General features: G+C 46.4%; 1 protein-coding gene across 1 annotated transcript in view; it reads left to right on the forward strand.

Annotated features, from left to right (window-relative positions):
- The first annotated feature begins 4618 nt into the window (after positions 1–4618).
- Positions 4619–25762, forward strand: part of LOC122920104 (puratrophin-1-like) — an 82286-nt gene continuing 61142 nt past the window's right edge. Inside the window, exon 1 of the mRNA XM_044269312.1 lies at positions 4619–4722. Within this exon, the coding sequence (XP_044125247.1) occupies positions 4720–4722 (3 nt within the window). The 5' untranslated portion in view covers positions 4619–4719. The remainder of the gene's footprint in view (positions 4723–25762) is intronic.

The following is a 25762-nucleotide window of genomic DNA, read 5'->3' on the forward strand; positions in this document are numbered from 1 at the left end:
AGTCTGTGGGCACAGCAGCCCAGCCTGTGAGATGTACTGGGAAACCAATCCTCTAATCCACCTTTCTACCCGTAAAAGGTAAACAGTCCATTAAGCCACTGAGATGTGAATGGGTTTTTGTTCCTGGTATAAATGTGTTGATAGGGAACTATGGTGAAGCTTGTTTATCTGCCCGGGTTAGAGCAGGTAACGTCTCCTGGACATTATGTAGCTAGAAAATCAAGTCAAACATTAAAATAACAATCCTAATAACGACCAGTGACTAACGACTCAGGCTGGGGGATTATAAATGCCGGTTATGTGATCATACAGTTGGACAGACTGAGTCACTAATGTATGTGATTCCACCAGCATAATAGTGAGTGCAGCTCTGGAAAATAATACAGGATGTAACTCAGGATCAGCACAGGATAAGTAATGTAATGTATGTTCACAATGACTCCACAGGCAGAATAGTGAGTACAGCTCTGGAGTATAATACAGGATGTAACTCAGGATTAGTACAGGATAAGTAATGTATGTACACAGGGACTCCACCAGCAGAATAGTGGGTGCAGCTCTGGAGTATATAATACAGCATGTAACTCAGGATCAGTACAGGATAAGTATTGTATGTACATAGTGATTCCACCAGCAAAATAGTGAGTGCAGCTCTGGAGAATAATACAGGATGTAACTCAGGATCAGTACAGGATAAGTAATGTATGGACACAGTGACTCACCAGCAGACAGTGAGTGCAGCTCTGGAGTATAATACAGGATGTAACTCAGGATAAGTACAGGATAAGTAATGTATGTACACAGTGACTGCACCAGCAGAATAGTGAGTGCAGCTCTGGAGTACAATACATGATGTAACTCAGGATCAGTACAGGAAAAGTAATGTAATATATGCACACAGTGACTCCGCCAGCAGAATAGAGAGTGCAGCTCTGGAGTATAATACAGGATAAGTAATGTAATGTGTGTACACAGTGACTATCTATCTATACTATACATATAACCTCGTATTCTTTCGGTCATTACAATCAGTCCGCCATCACTTTTTGGTTCTGTAGGATTATTGCAGGATGTCTCTAGGGATTGAATGGGAAGAATGAAAACAATGGACCTGCTCAGTGAGTTTTATGGACAATGTGATGTGTTCTGTTTCCTGCCCGCTCCCACCCTGGACCCTGATATTTAGTGATGACATCATGCTTATCAGGCTGGAGCTTTCCTTTCGGGAAGTTGTCATTGATTTATTGTTGTGTAATTGCCAAGTCACACTCCAGCCCTCCCGTGCCCTGTGTACAGCTGGCATCTGCGTGGTATGTTGTTAGGGGAGGATCTCCAAGAAATCCCTTTCCTTCATCGTTAACCTGACCTTGAAAAGCTGGGTCACTGCTAATATGATGTCCGCAACTTTCCCAGACTCCTGAATACCCAGTCTGTCTACTTTATATAGGGTGGCAGGATGAGTGCATTACTTTGTATCCAGGCGGATTTTCCTTTCAGAAGTCTGGAAAAGTTGGGTGAAATCTGTAATAGAAGCCAATTTAGTTGACCCAGCCTTTCCATAAGAAATAATTGTATAGATGTTTTAACAACTTGGATGAAGATTGAGTTTGTGGTCATTTTGATTCTTTGCGGGAACCCTTTGGCTGCAAATAGTTTAAAAGGGTTTTCTGAGATTTTCCTACTGATGATGGGCGTCTGACACCCGGGACCCCCACTGATCAACTGATGGGGAGACCTCCAGTGAGCACCGCAGCTTACCAGCGCCATACATTGTGTAGTGGCTGTGCTTGGTATTGCGCTCAGCCCCATTCACCTGAATAGGGCTGAGCTGCTCCTAGGCCACGTGACTGATGTACGTGGCGTCACCGGCCTAGGGAAAGCTGCAAACGCTGTTGCGTTCTCAAACAGCTTATCAGTGCGGGTCCCAGGTACTGGCTGTGCTGATCTAAAGCTGGAGTAGACGTTGGCTACAGTACATCCATGTTTCACACTCTGCAGACGTAGATGGAGGCCTGTATCTGCCCCATGGGAAAAGGGGTAGGGGGATCTGTCTCTGTGATTATCTGCCACAGGATCGGACATGTGGTGGGGTGTCTTTGTGACCAGGTGACCACCGCGATGCTCTCCCATTCAGGGGGATAGCTAGAAATGACTGGGCCCCATAGCCAAAAAAATTTATGGGCCCCCCGCTCCCGGATCTCCCACCCCCACATACCTTTCGGACCTCGCCGCCACATCCGCTGCTCTTCATGCACTTGCGACGGTTACACGTAGGACTGTGCACCGACAGTTGGTCACTGGTCACAACGCATCTGTGCCAGTGTAGGAAATGTATGAATCTAAATGTCTGTGTATTAAAGAAGATTGTTAAATTGTACAGGGGTCTGTAACACAAGGAGGTGAAAGAACATATCGTGGGGTGTGTATGTGTATTAGACAGAAGGTAGGGATATGTATCTTGTGTAGTTTGGGTATTAGGGAGTGTAAGGGGTATATATCTAGTGCTGATACACGTGTAGGTGAAGAGCCGCTCTGACATAATTCATCTCTTTCATATTATAAGCTCCCCTTATATATAATTTACTTACAGTTCTGAAGAGTCAGGGGTGCTGACAGGCTTGGCCTCAGGGGTGCTGACAGGCTTGGCCTTAGGGGTGCTGGCTGGCTTGGCCTCAGGGGTGCTAACAGGCTTGGCCTCAGGGATGCTGGCTGGCTTGGCCTCAGGGATGCTGGCTGGCTTGGCCTCAGGGGTGCTGGCTGGCTTGGCCTCAGGGGTGCTGACAGGCTTGGCCTCAGGGGTGCTGACAGGCTTGGCCTCAGGGGTGCTGACAGGCTTGGCCTCAGGGGTGCTGGCAGGCTTGGCCTCAGGGGTGCTGGCAGGCTTGGCCTCAGGGGTGCTGGCTGGCTTGGCCTCAGGGGTGCTGGCTGGCTTGGCCTCAGGGGTGCTGGCTGGCTTGGTCTCAGGGGTGCTGGCTGGCTAGGCCTTAGGGGTGCTAGATGGCTTGGCATAGGGGGTTCTGACAGGCTTGGCCTAAGGGGTGCTGACAGGCTTGGCCGGGCAGAAGGAGTGTGGGAGACTGTGAGGCCTTTTTTCTCCAAGCTGCTCCGGAAAAAAAATAATGTCATTACACCTCAGGTCAGACCAATTAGACCTCAGCTGACAGCCCCAATAAGATCCCCAATGTTAATAAGACCCCAATAAGACCTCAGATCACACCTCAGCTCAGACCCCAATATGAATGACCCCCAACCAGACCTCAGATAAGAGCCCCATGCCTTTTAGTAGCCTTCAATAGCCTCATGGCAGCCCCCAGTAGCCTCTCCATCAGCCCCCAGTGCCTCTCCATCAGCCCCCAGTGCCTCTCACCAGCCCCAGGTATTAAAACCATTGGTGGGCATTGCTTATAGCAATGCGCTGCACAGACCTGTGATGAGTTACAAGAAGGAGGAGCGCCCGACGTCCACAGCGCATGTAAGTATACTGCAGAATAACTGACCATGGCAGCCAGGACTTCAGTAGCGCCCTGGCTGCCATGGTAACCGATCGGAGCCGCAGCATTACACTGCTGGGACTCCGATCGGAACTGCCTCTGCCACCAATGAGGGGGGTCCTATTGCACCGCCACTTGAAATAATATTTTTTTTAACTCCTCAGCCGGCAGCCCGGGTCCCCAGTGGCATAGGGCCCCATAGTCATTGCTATGGCAATCCGTACGCCACTGCTCCCATTCACTTCTATGGGGAGAGTGCTTGGTGGTGGCTGGACCGGAGTCCTCCAGCCACCACTTTGCAAGCTCCTTTCTCGATATAGGTGCAGGTCCCAGCAGTGGGATCCACACCTATCGGACAATGGGGGCATATCCTAGTTAGCCTCAATGCAAAATCTGTAACATCCACTATTGGTGATACCATGCTGTGGCAGGGGGGCACTGAGCCCGCTCAGGCACCAGGCCAGGAGGGATTGCAGTCTGCATGCTGGGAGTTGTAGTTCAGCAGTAAAAGGTGGCAGAGTACTAATACCCAATGTATATTTCTCAGCAGGGGTGGCAGTCTGCATGCTGGGGGTTGTAGTTCAGCAGCCACAGGTGGCAGAGCACTAATACTGTATATTTCCCAGCAGGGGTGGCAGTCTGCATGCTGGGAGTTGTAGTTCAGCAGTAAAAGGTGGCAGAGTACTAATACCCAATGTATATTTCTCAGCAGGGGTGGCAGTCTGCATGCTGGGGGTTGTAGTTCAGCAGCCACAGGTGGCAGAGCACTAATACTGTATTTTTCCCAGCAGGGGTGGCAGTCTGCATGCTGGGAGTTGTAGTTCAAGAGGAAAAAGGTGGCAGAGTACTAATACCCAATGTATATTTCTCAGCAGGGGTGGCAGTCTGCATGCTGGGGGTTGTAGTTCAGCAGCCATAGGTGGCAGATTACTAATACTGTATATTTCCCAGCAAGGGTGGCAGTCTGCATGCTGGGAGTTGTAGTTCAGCAGTCACAGGTGGCAGAGCACTAAAATTGTATATTTCCCAGCAGGGGTGGCAGTCTGCATGCTAGGAGTTGTCCTCCCCGGGCTGGCTGGGTTCAGCGCCGTCGGCCCTCGCTCCCCCCCCCCTGGGCCGGGTCCACGCACTACACAGAGGGGGCGGGGCCAGACTGAGCGCCGCTCTGGAGCGCTCACTGCTCCGGAACATGGCAGCTAGGTGAGCGGAGGAGACAGCGGCCGGAGACATGGTGAGGAGGACGGCGGGGTGTGGGGGGCACCTACTAACTGTGACAGGGCTCTGGCATCACCTGGAGTAACCTGTACACGACCCTGCGGTGGAGAGGGAGTGTGACCGGGGTGCAGGGATGTATTGTATGTGTCCTGTAGTTGTCACGTGTGTGGTGGATTATTGTGTGTGAGGTCTGTAACTTCTCTATCAGGCGGTTTATTCTTGTAGTGTGGTGTGTGTCACCTGTGTGTGATGTATGATGTATGATGTGTGTCACCTGTGTGGTGTATGATGTGTGTCACCTGTGTGGTGTATGATGTGTGTCACCTGTGTGATGTATATCACCTGTGTGATGTCTGTGTGTCACCTGTGTGGTGTATGATGTGTGTCACCTGTGTGATGTGATGTGTGTGTCACCTGTGTGATGTGATGTGTGTCACCTGTGTGATGTGTGTGTGTCACCTGTGTGTGTGTCACCTGTGTGATGTTGTGTTGTGTCACCTGTGTGTCACTTGCATTACACTTGTGGTAGATTGTGTGGCTATGGATTATGTTTATTGTGTATTATGTCTTGTCCTGTGTCCAGGTGTAAAACTGTGTGTTGAGGTGTTAGTGTCACACGTATGGCTCTTGTGATGAGTTGTGTGGCTGTGTACTGTATGGTGTGACTGTCTTGCTTGTGTTGTCCTGAGGTTCTTGGATCAGTGGCTCTTCTATGATACCAGTGGTCTGTTGTTTTGGACTCTGCGACCTGTGTGTACATTGTGTCCCTGCCATGTGTGATATGTATATAGTGTTTCTGTATACTGTGTGTTTACATGTACATCACACACTATATACATTATAATGTGTGTGTTTATAGCACGTGATGTGTATATAATGTGTTACCCAGTGGTTGATATCAATGGTTAACTGTTCAGTTATCCATCAAAAAGTTATCAACCGCTGAGGAATCTCACTTACTGGCTACACGGTACAAATAGATTTTTTACTTTTATATACTGTGTGTGGTGTCGATGCGTTGTATATCCTGTCAGATCCTGGATGTCTTTGCTCTCCCTCCTTTTTCCTCTGTACAGGTAATTATTTATTTTAAAGTGCTATTAATTCCATGGTGCTGGACATCAACAGGGGGAGGGCGCTTTGTGTCACTACCTCTGCTGTATGTGTTTACATGGAAAAGCTGGGTGGTCACCATCCAAAGCAGCTCCTAAGGAGATGTCACCCAGCTTTCCGATGACCCCCTTGATGTCAGTGTATGCTGGTGACTACCACAGTGGAAGCAGTGAAGGCGGCTGTAATGGTCGTCACCCAACTTTCCCAGAGCCGGACTGGACAGACGACCCTGCTGTCTGGTTGCTGTGTTTGTGCTCTGTACGGTAACGTATCTCCTCTCAGTGGCGTCACATCACCAGTATCCATGCTGTCCTGCTATATTACAGCTTCTCATGGTAGCAAAGCCACATATGCAGGGCGCAAGTGATACCAGAACTCTGCACATCACCAGTCTGTAGGGGTGCCACTATACCAGACAACTGGGTGTCAGGGGTGCCCTGCATGTCATCAGACAGCTCGGGTATCATTAGTGCTCTGCACATTACCAGTCTGTAGGGGTGCTACTATACCAACCAACTGGGCAAGGGCAGACTGGCCATTTACCCCACAGGGGTAACCCATGCCCTCCTCATGGCCAGTGGCTGGGTACATAACATTCTGATGCTCTAAGCATTAATTAATCAGCCGCAGGTGCCCTTCTGAAGTCAACTGTATCACTATCCTCAGGATGATGGTGCAGTTAAAGGGAGCCCATCATCAACGTTATGCTGCTCATACTAAAGGCAGAATAAAGTAGAGACAGGCGAGTTGATTTCAGCGATCTGTCATTTAAAAGTTAAAACTAAGTGGTTGCCGAGAACCAACATCACAATCATTGCAGACTGGCCCTGAAAAAGAGTCCCGGCCACCTGAGAAGAGTCCTGGTTATTCATAAATCCCTGCTCTCCTGCTGATGACTGACCGTCTTCTATGTAGTTTTCTCCCTTTCTCTCTAGGAGAGAACTGCCAATCATCAGCAGATGGGTGAGAGCAGGAGATTATGTATAACCAGGACTCTTCTCAGGTAGATTTGACTCTTTTCACGCCCTGGGCTGCAATGATTATGATGCTGGTTCTCAGCAACCACTGACTTTTAGCTCATGAGTGACACGCCGCTGACATCAGCACTTCTGTCACTATTTTATGCTGCCCTCAGTGAGGTCAGCATAACGTTGATGACAGGTTCCCTTTAAATGCTGTGATGGGGGCGGCAGTATTGTGTGCTGCACTGTGGTATTGGGTTCTGCTGAGGCAGTATTTTGTGCTGCACTATGGTACTGCTGGTCCTGCCTACTTGTACAACATGGGGCCACTTTTAGTTTTTTTTTTTTTCCCAGGGCCACAAGTTCTCAGTCCGCTCCTGCAACTAGGTATCAGCGGTGCTCTGCATATCACCAGACTAACAATATGCAGGATGCAGGTGACTCCTTAATAGGCTGGTGGTATGCAGGGCACCGCCAGCTTCTCTGTAGACTGGTAATATGCAGGATACCAGTGATATTAGAATAGACTGGGGATTTGCTGGGTACCAGAAAAACTGGGAAATCTGCAAAAGTATTAGACTACCTGCATATTAGCTGTTCCCTGTAAAATGCCAGACTGATCATGAACTGGCCGACCACAGAACAGGTAATATGCGGGCCGCCTCTGACACCTGGACAGCCTGGTGTTGTGCCAGGATGGGTAATATGCAGGGCACTTCTTGCACCGGAGCTGACTAGGTATTGTTATTGCGCTCAGCTCTCTCAGGTGTCCTGGCACCTCAGCTAGCACATCCACAGTGAGAGGTCCCAGTGCAGGACGTGACATGAAATCCCTTTAGTGGAGCGGGCACAGACTTGGAATCCTACCGTGGGAAGGACTGAGTTGTGCTGCTAAATCCCTGAGAGGAAAAAAGCATGTTGAATTTGGGGAAGTGCCAGTTTAGAATAATTTGAGGCTGGTGACCCGAGTTCTTCATTGTGTCAGGGTTCAGACAGCAGTACAGCCCGGCGTGCAGAGCTCAGAGGAACAGAAAATAGGACAGGTGCTCGCTATTTGCATTCTCTGACTGCTAAGATGACAGCTTCCCTGTGCAGACCCATCTGTGCTTAGAAGAAGAGAGGAAATGGTTTGCATTTCTATCTCCTATAGCTGAACTGATAAGATCAATACTCAAACCTGGTGGCGAAACACAGAAGAGGTGTGGACAGTGTGGGAGCCTCCCAGAGCTCGTACCTCACATAGATATACCTTTTAATATTACAGTACCCTACTAAAGGGAGATTTAGACTACAGTATATGGGATGTATGGTGCCAGTCAAAATGCAGGTTCACCTTTTATATCATGTATATACAGTGTAACGTCACAGTGTACATTACATTACTTATCCTGTACAGATCCTCAGTTACATCCTGTATTATACTCCAGAGCAGCACTCACTATTCTGCTGGTGCAGTCACTGTGTACATACATTACTTATCCTGTACTGATCCTGAGTTACATCCTGTATTATACTCCAGAGCTGCACTCACTATTCTGCTGGTGGAGTCACTGTGTACATACATTACTTATCCTGTACTGATCCTCAGTTATATCCTGTATTATACTCCAGAGCTGCACTCACTATTCTGCTGGTGGAGTCACTGTGTACATACATTACTTATCCTGTACTGATCCTCAGTTATAGGCCTCGTGCACACGGCCGGGTTCCGCGGCCGAGAGCGGACCGTGGAAACCCGGCCGGGATTCCTGCTGACAGCATGAGCGCACGGCGTCATTGGTTGCTATGACGCCGTGCGCTTCATGCAGCTGCTGCTGTACAGTAATACACTATACTACTGTATTACTGTACAGCAGCGGCTGCATGAAGCACACGGTGTCATAGCAACCAATGACGCCGTGCGCTCATGCTGTCAGCAGGAATCCCGGCCGGGTTTCCACGGTCCGCTCTCGGCCGTGTGCATGAGGCCATATCCTGTATTATACTCAAGAGCTGTACTCACTATTCAGCTGGTGGAGTTACACTGTACATACATTACTTATCCTGTACTGATCCTCAGTTACATCCTGTATTATACTCCAGAGCTGCACTCCCTATTCTGCTGATGAAGTCACTGTGTACATACATTACTTATCCTGAACTGATCCTCAGTTACCTCCTGTATTATACTCCAGAGCTGCACTCACTATTCTGCTGGTGGAGTCACTGTGTACTGCTTACTTATCTCCCTCAGACACATCCACATACCTGGAGGAATGTTTGGCCCCCTTGGTGCTATATTCTGCATCACTATCTGCAGGAGAGATCAGGATATTTTCCTTTGTCTAGACCAGGGATGCTCAACCTGCGGCTCTCCAGCTGTTGTAAAACTACAACTCCCACAATGCCCTTCTGTAGGATGATAGTTGTAGGCTGTCAGGGAATGATGAGAGTTGTAGTTTTGCAACAGCTGGAGGGCCGCAGGTTGAGCATGCCTGGTCTAGAGGAACCTCCACAGCAGCTGCCTTTTCCATTATGTCACCATGGTAGATTTGGTGTTTGAGGAAATCAAGGGTTAAAATAAGCACACTGATCTCTTCCAATGAAATAGAGTGCGAGACCAAAACATTGGTGTGTACAGGAGCAGTGAGCGGGGTCATTATCGCATCTAGGCGCGGGTATTTTTAGATGGTTGTATATTCTATTTTAGCTCATGTTTCAGGCCTAAATATATAGGGGCGACGATTTTTAAAATAACTGTCAGAAGCGGACGCAGCGATGGTAGACTTGTCTGGACCTGTCGCTCCGGACGGTCAGAAGCCTTTGTAGCCGCCTGAGGCTTCCAGGAGGGTGCTGCAGCAGTGATATTAACTCTCCACACGCCAAGTCTCCATGTCAGATTGTCGAGGAAGCAGAGATACGAGGAGCGGAGTTTGTAGTCTGCATTTTTGACTCCTTTACTATTGTTTTTTCATAGAGAAGTAAAAGGGTATTCCCAACGTGCACATTGGATAAACCATAAATGACTGATAGATGTGGGTCCCGCCTCTAGAACCTGCTGCTGTGTGGGTAATGGGGGTCCCACCACACTCGCGTTTGGTGCGGATCCGTTCAGATAATACGACCGTCTGCATCCCGTTCAGAACGGATCTGTTTGTATTATCTTTAACATAGCCAAGACGGATCCATCTTGAACACCATTGAAAGTCAATGGAGGACGGATCCGTTTTCTATTGTGCCAGATTGTGTCAGTGAAAACGGATCCGTCCCCATTGACTCCGTTTCGTCAGATGGACACCAAAACACTGCAAGCAGCGTTTTGGGGTCCGCCTCCAAAGCGGAATGGTGACTGATCGGAGGCAAAATAATGCATTTTGAGCGGATCCTTTTCCATTCAGAATGCATTAGGGCAAAACTGATCCGGAAAGCCAAAACGCCAGTGTGAAAGTAGCCTTAGCTGAACCTATGTAGGAGATACGAACCAAAGGACACACGTGCATTTGTTTGCTAATGGCGTTTATTTTATTTGGGTGCCTTTTTTGAAAAAAAATGAAAAAAAGCCCAAAAAAGTGTAATCCGTAGGTATAGGGGTGCCTAGCGTCCCAGAGACCCTTCTTCAACATAAGAAGATGCCAGTATTATAGAAAGCACACGCTTGATGGGGGGCCCTGCTACAGATTGTGCAATGGGGCCCAGGATCTTAAAGTTGCGCCTCTGCATGTGATACACATGTCTCTTTTATGACTTTTTTTAAAACGGTAATGTGTGTGTGAAGGGGGCCTTAGGGTCCATTCACACGTCCGTGTGTGTTTTGCGGATCCGCAAAACAAGGACACCGGCAATGTGCGTTCCACATTTTGCGGACCGCACATCGCCGGCACTCTCCTAGAAAATGCCTTTTCAATTGTGGACAAGAATAGGACATGTTCTATTTTTTTGCGGAATGGAAGTGCAGATCCGCAAATGCTGACAGCACATTCCGGCCCTATTGAAAATGAATGGGTCCACACCTGTTCTGCAAAATTGCGGAACGGATGCGGACCCATTTTGCGGATGTGTGAATGGACCCTAAACCTATCAAACAGCTCCCCATAGCTCTGCTTCCTGGGCAGCAGACAGTGTATTGGGGTGAGCTTTAGTCATGCCGGAATATTTGGGGTCACGTACACTCGGAGCCCTTGATGCCTGTTGCTTTGTCCTTGCCCCGTGGCTTGGGACATTGTTTTTTCTTTTTGTTGTTTTTACCCTGATTTGCATCTCTGCACTTTATTTTGCATAGAGAGAATGTGTCAACTGGGATTAACTCTTTCAGGACAATCAGTCCCGGCTCACCTTGATGCTTATGGTACATTGGATCAGTTTTGCTGATACTTGTGCTTATGGTGTTTGAAAATGTCTCTTCCGTTGACATCCAAATCTGCTGTCAAATTTCTTCTGGTTGTCCTTGGAAACAGACAGCAGCTTAGCTCCACCCTGTGGTCAGGCGTCCTGACAGCTCTGCTCTAGCTGTGACCTCTGACTTCCTGCAAAGCATTGTGGATTTTACCTTTGGCTGTGAATAGAGAAGTACCGATCCCGAGTATCATACTGGATAAAAGACAAATCACACAAAGTATTTACCGTAGTATTAGACAATGTATGGAGATATTATCTGGGGAATGTAGTTGTCCAAGTGGAGATTTCCCTTAGGGCTCATTCACACGAACGTGTGCCGCTCGTTCCGTGCATTGGGAACCGCAAATTGTGGTCCCTAATGCACAAGCACCGTCTGTGTAGCTGGAGCAGACTGATGCAGACACATTCAACTTGAATGGGTCTGTCATCCGTCCGCACCGCAAAAAAATAAACCACTTGGTAGTGCTTCTGTGCGGTTCTGTGCCTCCGTTTTGCACCGCACCTTAGCCGTACACAAGCGGCCGGTGCCTGTATATTGCGGGCCACAGTACGAGCCCAGCCGGCACACGTTAATGTGCCTGAGCCCTTAGGTAGTAGAATGTCACTTGTGTAGTCCATGCCTCCTGGGTGCCCTCATGTATGGATTTCTATCCTTTGGGAGACTCCCATTGTGCATGCATGATGCATATGATGATATTTGCAGCAGGGAGGTGACTAGATAATGAGGGTTGTATTCCTTATATCTACGTACATAAACCGTGTATTTCATGGCTTGTGCAGAGCCGCCCTCCCCGAGCCTTTGATGTATTAATGAGCTTTAAATCTCATTATCTTCACAAGAACGTTTATGCCGTCCTGTAAACTGGGCGCAGTCGCTGTGAGTTGCCAGGGTAGTGCTCCCGATGAGGCCTTTAGTCTGAGGTAAGGAATGAAGTTTCATTTTAAGACCCTTCTGGCTGACTGGAAGGAACAAAATCTGTCGTCTTGTATGTTGCTGAGGATTTTTATTCCACAGTGTAGAACATTCCGGATTTAGAACATTAGAATATTTTTGTCAAAGCCTTTGATCCATGCAAGCTGCAGTCTTGGTTTTACATGCAATTTTTTAAGAGAAATGGTTTACATAGGCTATGGGGAGGTTGCAAATATGGCTGTGTAGTCAGAGATCGGTGGATGCATCATGTTCACATAGCAGCTCACATGTATGTACATATTTCATCATACAGTGCTCCAACCCTGCAGACGTGCTGATGAGGGCAGAGCCTGGTGCCATTGCAGAGCCCTCTAATGACCAGTGTCCGTGGACTCATTTGCTCTGGGTTTGGGGTGCATAGACTTTTTGTAGCACTATGGATTGCTTTTTAACTATGGAGTGACAGCTGCAGTGTAGAAAATAGCCTGTGACTCCATGTACTGTGTAGGACTGCAGCTATAGCTTGCGTTAAAATCAGTCAGTAGCACTACAAAAAGTCTTGGTGCAGTTCAAATTTAACTTTACAGCTGTTTAAGGACTACTACAACCAGCATGCTCTAATACCTAGGAAATTCCGCCTCTCAACAGTTTAAAAGCCACAGGATGAAAATCGCTGAATTACATTGTCCCATGCTTGACTCAAGGTAACTTGTGATCATTTCCCAGTGGATAGAATAAACTCACACCCTCATGCCATCGTATGAGTTCATTTCAATAGGCTGAAAGATGGCAAGTAATGTGTGATTACTAAGATCAACAAAAAAATCTGTTCATTACGCCATAGCGAGCTGTTTGTCTGCAGGGCAGTGTTTTATTGACACTCATCACATCCTGTATACTGTATAATTAACACCGTGGTAATAAACTTCTACAGAGAACGTCAGACATGTAACATAAACCTCTGAGTCCATACTTATCCTGATCTTGTACTTATGAGTTACATCCTGCATTATACTCCAGAGCTGCACTCACTATTCTGCTGGTGGAGTCACTGTGTGCATACATTACTTTTCCTGTACTGATTCTGAATTACTTCCTGAACTGCACTCACTATTCTGCAGGTAGAGTCACTGTGAACATACATTACATTACTTATCCTGTACTGATCCTAAGTTACATCCTGTATTATACTCCAGAGCTGCACTCACTATTCTGCTGGCTATTTTAAAAAGTTTTTAAGCTCACAGTCAGACGCACCCCATTGCAGCATTGCTGAGCTCCTATTTTGCATTGGAGCAGTAAGAATTTATTACACCTGAAGACTGTACAGATCCAGAATGCTAATCACTACAGCAAACTCTGGGCAGACATGGAACAAGCAGGGAGTATGAGCAGGTGCAAAACCACCTTTAGGCCCCTTTCACACGGGCGAGATTTCCGCGCGGGTGCAATGCATGAGGTGATGGGGCTGTGCACATGAGCGGTGATTTTCACGCATCACTTGTGGGTTGCGTGAAAATCGCAGCATGCTCCTCTTTGTGCGTTTTACACGCAACGCAGGCCCCATAGAAATGAATAGGGTTGCGTGAAAATCGCAAGAAAGTGCGGATGCGGTGCGATTTTCACGCACGGTTGCTAGGTGATGATCGGGACCCAAACATTATTATTTTCCCTTATAACATGGTTATAAGGGAAAATATTAGCATTCTGAATACAGAATGCTTAGTACAATAGCGCTGGAGGGGTTAAAAAATTTAAAATTTAACTCGCCTTAGGGCCCTTTCACACTTGCGTTGTCCGGATCCGGCGTGTACTCCACTTGCCGGAATTACACGCCGGATCCGTAAAAACGCAAGTGTGCTGAAAGCATTTGAAGACGGAGCCGTCTTCAAAATGCTTTCAGTGTTACTATGGCAGCCAGGACGCTATTAAAGTCCTGGTTGCCATAGTAGTAGTGGGGAGCGGGGGAGCAGTATACTTACAGTCCGTGCGGCTCCCTGGGCGCTCCAGAGTGACGTCCGAGCGCCCCGTGCGCATGGATGACGTGTTTCATGTGATCCATGCGCTTGGGGCGCCCTGACGTCACTCTGGAGCGCCCCGGGAGCCGCGCGGACGGTAAGTATGCTGCTCCCCACTACACTTTACCATGGCTAGCAGGACTTTAGCGTCCCGGCAGCCATGGTAACCACTCTAAAAAAGCTAAAACGTCGGATCCGGCAATGCGCCGAAACGACGTTTAGCTTAAGGCCGGATCCGGATCAATGCCTTTCAATGGGCATTCATTCCGGATCCGGCCTTGCGGCAAGTCTTCAGGATTTTTGGCCGGAGCAAAAAGTGCAGCATGCTGCAGTATTTTCTCCGGCCAAAAAACGTTCCGTTCCGGAACTGAAGACATCCTGATGCATCCTGAACGGATTTCTCTCCATTCAGAATGCATTAGGATAATCCTGATCAGGATTCTTCCGGCATAGAGCCCCGACGACGGAACTCTATGCCGGATCCGGGCAACGCAAGTGTGAAAGGGCCCTTAATCCACTTGTTTGCGCAGCCGGTATCTCTTCTGTCTTGTTCTGTGAGGAATAAGACCTTTGATGACGTCACTACGCTCATCACATGGTCCGTCACATGATCCATCACCATGTTGCTGTATTCTGATGTATTTAGAATGCTATTATTTTTCCTTATAACCATGTTATAAGGGAAAATAATACAATCTACAGAACCTTGAACCCAAACCTGAACTTCTGTGAAGAAGTTCGGGTCTGGGTACCACAGTCAGTTTTTTGTCACGCGCGTGCAAAACACATTGCACCCGCGGGATAAAAACTGAACATCGGAACTCAATCGCAGTCAAAACTGAGTGCAATTGCGTACCTACTTGCGTGGGTTTGCCTCAATGCACCGGGACGCATCTGGACCTAATCCGGACACGCTCGTCTGCAAGGGACCTTAATGTCCCGTCAGGATAGCCCCAGTCCACATAGGTTAATAGGTTTTGGACCCCTATTTTTTTAGACCATAGTCCACAGGTGCCTCAAAATGAGCATCTGATTGTTAGTCCATTGACTTCAGTGGTCACTGTGTACTGCTGTGACGACAGCAACTGTACCTCACTCATCCGCTCATTTTCCGGGTGTAGTGATTACAGGGGGTTGTAGTCCCAGTGCCAGAAGTATACATTGAGCTTCGGCACAGCGGCTGCACTAGAGCAGGGACCATGTGAAAATCTGGCTTTAGTTATATTTCATATGTATTTTAGATTTGGTGAATGTTAGCGGATCCCGGCCAGTGGGAGCAAGGTGCGGCCGGCGTGGGCGAGGTGGCTGCGGATGAGAGCGCTGAGTGTGCGTTTCAGAGCTCGCCGTCTGTTCTATCCCACCCTTCAGATTTTGTAACCGAGGAGAGGGAAAAATCAGTGTTCTCTCACATCCCATTGTCTGCGCCTCGCTAGTTCTGATGGCTCTGCAGTTTGTTCTGCCCAGTGCTTCCAGTTTAACCCCTCATTCACTGGAGATAACTGTGCAGGATTTACCCGGCCATAGAAAGCAGCGGGATCCTCACTATTTCAGCTTGCAGAGATCTGAGCATTTACATTAAATCTCCATCTAACTGAATGTTACGTCTCCTCTGTTTTGTATTATGGAGACCACAGAAGCCAATCACTACATGTAGGAACGGTCACGTATGTATAGCGTCACATATTATTGGGAGGGGGCGCAACAGTTAATCCCACCATCGAACATACATGGTAAGAGTGGCCCAAGAGAGGATGAAAACGCCTGCAAATCTCTAATATGTTTCTAGTTTCAAACTTCATTATGGACAAAAAGTCACTGCTTGCGTTTAGTGAAAGTGAATATCCCTGTTTAATCCAGAGGCTGTTTGGACTTCAAACTTCTCACTGCTGGTAGTTTGTTACATTAGTATCCAGTCTAGACAAAGTCTGTGAGCTAAACACATCCACAGCACCATTCTGTCTCCTGATGGTTTATTACAGTGTGTCAGTGCGGTTATATTATAGACTGGTCCTCATTAGAGCCTTTCCAACCTCTGGGGACGACAAGAACGTTCCTTTGTACTAACATCAAGTAAAAATGGTGAGGAACCTAAAGATGAAAACTATGAAAAAGTTCCAGAACTGCTGTGGATTCTTCTTGGGATACAGGGAAGACGAGCACTTTCACTGCTTGGAAGTCTCATCCTGCGGCCGAAAACTCTGTCCCCGGCCTCAGCCGCTGGTTACTTCTGACTTCAGACTACGATGGGAGCTGTAGTTCAATTGCATTCGTATTGCCTTAATTATGCTTCGCATGGGCCTGTCCATAATGACCCGGCAAACATTCATTCATGGATCTTGTGTAGCTGGAAGCTGTAGGTACATCCCTTAGGTGACGGCGTTCATTTTAGCAATTTTTGAGCCCTTGCTTTCTGCACAGATCAGAGTCCATGTCGGATTGACATATATTGCATCCTGTGGCTGTGATCTAAGCCACGTCCTATCGGCTCGTGTCTCCTAAAGAGCCACTATTTTGTATGTAGCTGGGTGACAACTGTGAATAATCACGGTATTGTGCCCATTGTGGTTGTCAACAGTAAGGGTATAGCGACACTGGTGGCATGACACATATCGCGGCCAAGATAACGGTGTACTATGCTACGGAGTAGCGGTGATCCTATAGAAAAATATGGGATTGCTGTATGACTTACAAATAATCCAGCAGTGTTAGATGTTTTATGACTCCCGCAGTGATCCCATTAATTTCTATGGGATCGCCGCTACATCGTGCAAACAGTGTAGCCGTACCCCACAGCAGCATACCTAGGAACACTTTCAGGATATGTGCAGGGAAAGCTCCCAGTACATATGAGAAATGCATCCTTAGGGCCCCATGTACTCAAAGAGTCTCCCCTTTTGGCAAAAGCCAGACCAGTATACCCTTTTTATTTCAGTTTACTCTATTTACTGTAAAGTAAGGCATAGTCCGCTGCACCATCCTATAAACCGTGCGGTATATCTTCTTTTTACAATGGGAGTGAGTCATTGGCCACTTTATGTCAGCAAAATCTCCTGAGGGAATAAAGAAATTAAGTGTGAACAGAGCCTTTAGTGCCCCAGTAGATTTGTTACCCTATTCGGGAACCAGAAGTCTCAGGATGAGCACATCTCTCAGTCCCATCCATCTAGAGGGAGTGCTGGAGTGCATGATGGCTCCTGGCATGTGAGCTCAGTGTTTGCCGTCCTCGGTGCAGGGCTATGTGACCTGAGGCTATGACTAGCATTTAATATATTTTTGGGCACGGCAGATACTGGCTCAGTGAGATATTTTAGAGGGGGGAGTGGCACAGATGAGAATTTTTTTGCTCTGACCCACAATCACAGCTTTGTTTACTGCCGGGATCCAAGCCAGTATGTGGGTGCTGCTGAGACTGGACTTATACTGGGAAAGAAGACATTATAGCCAGTGCCTCTGGGATTGGCGTAGTCCTGAATGATTACAGCTATGTGGAGCCATCAGATGAGGCTGAATGCAAATGGAGTCTGTCCATGGTTTTCATACGGAAGACTGATTGTGAATATTGACTCGGGCCTTGAAACGCGTTGTCTCCAAATGTCTCTAATCCCTAAGGAGAGCCCCAGATTTCTATAATTCTTCCTATTTCCTATAGGCACATCCATGGCAGCCATGTTTGGAGCCCATGGACTGTTATCAGGCAGAAGCATTAGATGACTCCACACCCCCAGCCATTGCCCGCTTTCTGTTATTTTAGTGGCTGCTGTGTTTTTTGTCTACATCATGTTGTTCCATCTGCATTTTTGGGAACCACATTTCTGAGAAAGTTTTGCAGGAATCCAATACAACTGCTAGAGGGATAACATAATTTGCTGACCAGGATTCAAGGTCAGATAAGCGGCGCCCCTTCATGTGTTCCCACTCAGGCTGAGCTGATAGAAAACATTCCAGCTCTTGATATCAGAATATTATGTATCAGAAAGAAAATAAAACCGCAATATCACCGGCCATCACATGTACAAACAATGCAGGCAGCTGAGGAATGAGAGGACGGCAGCGATGACTTATAGAATATCTGTCCTTGTTACATGCAGGCTAATGATGTACTATAAGTATCTGAGCGGGAACTACTTCCCACCCAGCATTCCCTGCTACTTCAGTGTCTGCACAGAACTTGTTGTGATATTCATCCTGGGAAGTGCCAACTTTCTAATGTATGTACACAGTGACTCCACCAGCAGAATAGTGAATGCAGCTCTGGAGTATAATACAGGACAAGAAAGGTTTGCACAAAGTAACAGCTTTTTATGTAGACTACATCTGTATTCAGACTTCAGGATTGTTTTAGAAAGTTGCATCATTAGTGAAGAAGTTATCAGAGAGATGGAGAATTCATACTATTACTGTAAGGAATATTCTTTACGTCCCCCCTTATGTGTACCCCTGGTACAAGACTTCAGTTTTCAGCTTGGTTTGACTCTTATCTAGCGCTGTAATAGAACCCTTCAATTACTGCTGGTGATTGCTTTGCGTTCGGTCTGTGCAGACAGGGTGTCTTGGGTTTTTCCCAGCATAAGGCTAAATACACACAGCCGTGTTCCGCGCCCGAGAGCGGTCCGTGGTATGCCGGGCTGGATTCCTGTTCAGAGCAGGAGCGCACGGCGTCATTGGTTGCTATGACGCCGTGCGCTTTATGTCGCCGCTGTTGTACAGTAATACAGGGAGTGCAGAATTATTAGGCAAGTTGTATTTTTGAGGATTCATTTTATTATTGAACAACAACCATGTTCTCAATGAACCCAAAAAACTCATTAATATCAAAGCTGAATATTTTTGGAAGTAGTTTTTAGTTTGTTTTTAGTTTTAGCTATTTTAGGGGGATATCTGTGTGTGCAGGTGACTATTACTGTGCATAATTATTAGGCAACTTAACAAAAAACAAATATATACCCATTTCACTTATTTATTTTTACCAGTGAAACCAATATAACATCTCGACATTCACAAATATACATTTCTGACATTCAAAAACAAAACAAAAACAAATCGGTGACCAATATAGCCACCTTTTTTTGCAAGGACACTCAAAAGCCTGCCATCCATGGATTCTGTCAGTGTTTTGATCTGTTCACCATCAACATTGCGTGCAGCAGCAACCACAGCCTCCCAGACACTGTTCAGAGAGGTGGACTGTTTTCCCTCCTTGTAAATCTCACATTTGATGATGGACCACAGATTCTCAATGGGGTTCATATCAGGTGAACAAGGAGGCCATGTCATTAGATTTTCTTCTTTTATACCCTTTCTTGCCAGCCACGCTGTGGAGTACTTGGACGCGTGTGATGGAGCATTGTCCTGCATGAAAATCATGTTTTTCTTGAAGGATGCAGACTTCTTCCTGTACCACTGCTTGAAGAAGGTGTCTTCCAGAAACTGGCAGTAGGACTGGGAGTTGAGCTTGACTCCATCCTCAACCCGAAAAGGCCCCACAAGCTCATCTTTGATGATACCAGCCCAAACCAGTACTCCACCTCCACCTTGCTGGCGTCTGAGTCGGACTGGAGCTCTCTGCCCTTTACCAATCCAGCCACGGGCCCATCCATTTGGCCCATCAAGACTCACTCTCATTTCATCAGTCCATAAAATCTTAGAAAAATCAGTCTTGAGATATTTCTTGGCCCAGTCTTGACGTTTCAGCTTGTGTGTCTTGTTCAGTGGTTTTCGTCTTTCAGCCTTTCTTACCTTGGCCATGTCTCTGAGTATTGCACACCTTGTGCTTTTGGGCACTCCAGTGATGTTGCAGCTCTGAAATATGGCCAAACTGGTGGCAAGTGGCATCTTGGCAGCTGCACGCTTGACTTTTCTCAGTTCATGGGCAGTTATTTTGCGCCTTGGTTTTTCCACACGCTTCTTGCGACCCTGTTGACTATTTTGAATGAAACGCTTGATTGTTCGATGATCACGCTTCAGAAGCTTTGCAATTTTAAGAGTGCTGCATCCCTCTGCAAGATATCTCACTATTTTTGACTTTTCTGAGCCTGTAAAGTCCTTCTTTTGACCCATTTTGCCAAAGGAAGTTGCCTAATAATTATGCACACCTGATATAGGGTGTTGATGTCATTACACCACACCCCTTCTCATTACAGAGATGCACATCACCTAATATGCTTAATTGGTAGTAGGCTTTCGAGCCTATACAGCTTGGAGTAAGACAACATGCATAAAGAGGATGATGTGGTCAAAATACTCATTTGCCTAATAATTATGCACACCTGATATAGGGTGTTGATGTCATTAGACCACACCCCTTCTCATTACAGAGATGCACATCACCTAATATGCTTAATTGGTAGTAGGCTTTCGAGCCTATACAGCTTGGAGTAAGACAACATGCATAAACAGGATGATGTGGTCAAAATACTCATTTGCCTAATAATTCTGCACTCCCTGTACACTCGTATAGCAACCAATGGCTCCGTGCGCTCCTGCTCTGAACAGGAATCCAGCCCGGCATACCACGGACTGCTCTCGGCCGCGGAACACGGTCGTGTGCATTCGGCCTAAAGCGGAGATTTTGGAGAGGGTTAATTTGCCTGGGAAACATTTTTGCATTCCATATTTCAGAAATCCTCTCTGCGGTTTCTCTGCTTGTACAAGGTGGGCCCTGCTCCGTGTACAAACAGATCCTTCTCTGCAGCCGGAGACTCTTTATGTCCCTCTGCTGCATTTGAGGGTCAGGTATAGGATATGGATTGAATACATGGGAGAATTTCTGCTCAGTTTTGGGTCAGGAAGAAGTGTTGGCTTTAAGTTCGTATTGTGCATAAAGTAATGATAATGTCTGTAAAACGCCATGGAATATGTCAGCGCTATATAAGTGAGTAAAATAAATAACCGTACACCGCGCCAAAGGATTATAACAGTAAAGGCTGCAAATGTAATATCTGGCTGTATGAATAGCTGTGTGCATATGGGGCCTTACAGAAATAATACAGATACATAGGGGAATAGGCAGGCATTGAGGCAATGTATAGACCCAGCCTATGGGTTACAGGCCCAGGAATCCCACATATCAATTGCATGTCTTGTGGTTGCAATGATCATCTGCAGAGTACAAATTTCCACTGCATGCTCTTCAGTGCTTCTTTATGTATTATAAATAAAGCTTTTTAATTAATAATTGAAAAAAAGGACTTTTGTAATGTAACAATATATCCCCAGTGAGTGAAGCTAGTAGTGTAAAGAATGGAGGGCAAAACATCGGCTACTTGCTAGGTTTAATATAGTGTATAGAGGAGAAAGTATATGTACATATAGACAGGAGCCTGAATGTAGCCATAACAAGCTGAATGGAATCCCCCATCCTTTACACTGCAGTCAGTATCCAGAAAACCTGAAAATGATGCAAATATGCCCTGTGGATCACAGTCCATTTTGTATTTTGCATACACTATTGTTCTCTAGATGTCATGTATCTTCACCTCCCAGCGTGGCCTATGGCTGTCAGGGCATGCTGGGAGTTGTAGTTTGACAGCAGCGGGACTGGCTGGTAAACCGTTTTCTCATGCACCTCCTGATTATGGATGTCCATGGGAAGCTGAACTTTCTGAAATGTCCAAAATGAAGATGTGGATGTGAGGACAATGGACCGTTTCAGGAGAAATCTGCTTAGTAGAGAGATTGCGTCCCCGTTCACACATCCTCTGCTCGACCTCCCGGAGGAATATGACGTTAGTGCAGACACGGGCTCCCTGTCATAATGGCGAGCCCTCCAGGACTGATGCATTTCATTGCCGCCCGTTACCTGTGTCTTGTCCGAGCTTGTTTTTTGCTTGGAGTTCAGCTACAATGTAATGGCGGGGACGAGCGGAGCGACTCGCATGCGGCTTTATTGCCTCCACACCTGGAGCTTTACTGTGTATGCAGGATTCTCCTGAATGTCTGCTCTAGCAGGATGGAGGGGGCTGTAGGACCCCATTATTCATTACTCCATGACATGACAGAACTGACAAAGTATTTTTGAAATGCCAGATAATTACCCCATGGGAAGCATGAGATTTTAACTCCAGTACACAATAGAACTGATTTCAAGAATCTTAGAAAGCGGGGTGACCACCCAAATGGAGGAATGGGAAATTCTGCTCCATAACCAGGCAAGTTTGACATTCAGGACTCTTGGAAAGAGTGAGCACACCAGGAGGAGCATGGGCGCAATCTGTCTTTCCGGATTGTTGGAAAGCACGATGAACCCTCTGAAGGAGAGTGGGACGTCTGGCTCTTTAAATTACTTTTTAGATCTCTTGGAAAGCTAGGTAACCACCCTGTGAGGAGCATGGGTGTATTACTCCATATATAGGCAGATATACCATTCAAATTCAGAGGAAAAAAAGACTGGTTAGAGAGCTGCATTTATACAAGCAGGCGAATAATGCGAGTATGCGAGCGTTCACGTGTTTGATTTTCAAGTGTGTGTTTATATTAAGTGTGTGACTTTAGATTACATGACTTCAGATTTAGGGACTTTAGGAGGGGACTGCAGTAAGTTAGATTGTTATCACTGCACTATATTGTATTTTTCTCTTTTCTTGCGTAATCCCCATTTACTATGTGTTCCATTATTGACAGCGCAGCCCGGTGCCCATCTTGTCTAATGTCTGCAGTCCTGGAACAGCCGTTTGAGGTGCATATCTTTGTTCAAAATGTGAGCAAATTGCCCGTTTGGAATCGCACATCGAGTATCTAAACGGGAGAATTTAATCACTGAGAAGCATTGACAATTTGGAAAAGAGTTTGCTGCTCACTGAGCAAGCGCTCTATGGGGTAGATGTGGGGGAGGGTGGTAGCGAGGAGGCTCAGGAAAAAGAGGTAGCTAGCTGGGTAACAGAAAGCGGGTAGAGGGAAGAGTGCCAGGGTGGCTAGCCCTGATCTGACACACCCCAACAAGCTTGCACGGTTGGCAGATTAGGGGGATGTCAGTTCGGGGAGCGCACTGCTGCAGCTGGACACTTCCTTTGCCAGTCAGGGGAATGTCCGCTCAAGTAAGCAGGAGAGCAGGGCAGACGGGTGATCGTAGTGGGAGACTCTATTATTAGGGGTACAGATAGGGCGAGCTGTCACAAAGACCGGGATCGTCGAACGGTGTGTTGTCTTCCTGACGCTCGAGTTCGACACATTGTGAGTCGGGTTGACAGATTATTGGGAGGGCCAGAGAAGAACCAGCGGTCATGGTCCATATCAGAACCAATGACAAAGTTAGAGGTAGGTGGAGCATTCTTAAAAATGATTTTAGGGATTTAGGTCAAAAGCTTAGGGCAAGGACCTCAAAGGTAGTGTTTTCCGAAATACTACAAGTACCATGAGCCACACAAGAAAAGCAGTGGGAGATTAACAAGTGGCTCAAGAACTGGTGTAGGAAGGAGGGGTTTGGGTTCCTGGAGAACTGGGCCGACTTCTCTGTCAGCTACAGGCTCTATCGTAGGGGCGGGCTGCACCTCAATGGGCAAGGGGCAGCTGTGCTGGGGAGAAAGATGGCTAGAAGGTTGAGGAGTGTTTAAACTAAGGACTGGGGGGGAGGGGGGGGGGAAATTACATTATAGGATGGGAAGATAGTGCAGATAGAGACCAAGGGCAAGGCTTTATGTAAAGTCCTGTCTAAAGCCCACATTCCATGAAGATATAAGTGAGGGACATGAACATGTGGAGTCACTGTGGGTAGAAATACATGGAGGCAAAAACAATAATAAATTACTAATAGGAGTTTACTATAAACCACCTAATATACTGGAGTTCACAGAAAATCTACTACTAAACGAGATGGACAAGGCGGCAAATCATAATGAGGTGGTTATTATGGGGGACTTCAACTACCCAGATACAGACTGGGAAACTGAAACTTGTATATCTCATAAAGGAAACAGGTTCTTGACAATAACCAAAGACAATTGCCTCTCCCAACTGGTTTAGGACCCGACTAGAGGGACGGCCATACTGGACAGTATTAACCAATAGACGTGACAGAACAACAGACGTGCAGGTCGGGGGACGCCTGGGAAATAGTGACCATAAAGTAATCACCTTCCAATTATCATTCAAAAGAGTGTTTCTTCAGGGAGGAACAAAAATACCAAACTTCAAAAAAGCTAAATTTAGCCAACTAAGAGAGGCCATAGGCCTAACTAACTGGGACAAAGTCCTCAAAAATAAAAATACAGCCACAAAATGGGATATTTTTAAAAGCATCTTAAAATCTCATTGTGAGAGGTACATACCGTATGGGAATAAAAGGTTAAGGAACAAAAAGAAACCAATGTGGATAAATAGAACTGTAAAGAAAGCAATAAATGACCAAAAAGAAAGCATTCAAATCACTAAAACAGGAGGGTGGTGAGGAAGCACTGAAAAACTATAAGGAAAAAAATAGAATATGTAAAAAACAAATAAAAGCAGCCAAACTAGAGACCGAGAGATTAATTGCCAAAGAGAGTAAAACTAACCCTAAAATGTTTTTCAATTATATAAATGGTAAAACATATAAATCTGAAGGTGTCGGACCCCTACAGAGTAATGAGGGGGGAGTTGCAGAGAGCGACGAGGAGAAAGCAAAGCTGTTAAATATTTTTTTTCTCCACTGTATTCACTGATGAAAATAAACTGTCAGATGAAAGAAGAAGCTGCTGATTCCTAAACAAGCTGACAAATCACTTTATTATCTGTAGATTTATACTGTTAGTACCTAAAAGGTATGCGGCGGTTATACAGTCAGTGACGAGCTGACATGTAGCTGAGCTTTTCATGTCTGTCATGGTCCATGTCACTGCCTGTCAGACTAGTCAAAAAGTGACTGCCCGTATAGTGGTGCTGAGTAAGATGATGTCTGGTTTCCACTGGGTAAATTAGCTGAATTGCGTCTGATTTTAAGTTGTTTCATTTCCTGCTCATCGGCGCGAATAAACTCCATCTGTACGGTGAGGTTGGGAGAGATTGCAACGAGCAAAGCCGATATTGGTATAAAGTGTTTGAGATGGATAGGTTCTCAGATCATGGCGTTGGGGCAAATCACAGTGGGTGGAGGCCTGACCATACAGTACAGTTCAGGTGGTCCCTGTAAACTGTGCCGCAACACTGTGCTCGTTACGTCTTTTTCCATTCCTAAACTAGAATGAAGAGATTAGCTCAGAACAAAGAGCATGTAATAGCTATGTGCGGGTGGGGAGCGGCAGCGACTCTGCCTTCAGGAAGCCCCTCGTGTTCTATTGCCAGTTTATTGTGCTAATTAAATGGCTCTTTTGTTCACCATGACGTATGAAATGCCAGCTTTCCTACACCAGTATGCTCGTCACTTCACCTTTCTACCTCACTTTACAGGTTACAGAACATTCATCAGCCCTGTTCATACATCACATTACTCATCCTGTAATGATACTGATGTCCTGTATTATACTTCAGAGCTGTACTCACTGTTATGCTTGTCAAATCACTGTGTATGTACGTTATAGAGTATTGCTTATCTTGTACGGTTTGTATTATACTCCAGAGCTGCACTCACTTGTCTGATGGTAGAGTCACTGGTCTACATACATACATACATGTATGCACACAGTGACTCTACCAGCAGGATAGTGAGTGCAGCTCTGGAGTATAATACACAATATAACTCAGGATCAGTACAGGATGAGTAATGTA

The sequence above is a fragment of the Bufo gargarizans genome, chromosome 10 (genome assembly GCF_014858855.1).
Source record: "Bufo gargarizans isolate SCDJY-AF-19 chromosome 10, ASM1485885v1, whole genome shotgun sequence".
NCBI lineage: Eukaryota > Metazoa > Chordata > Amphibia > Anura > Bufonidae > Bufo > Bufo gargarizans.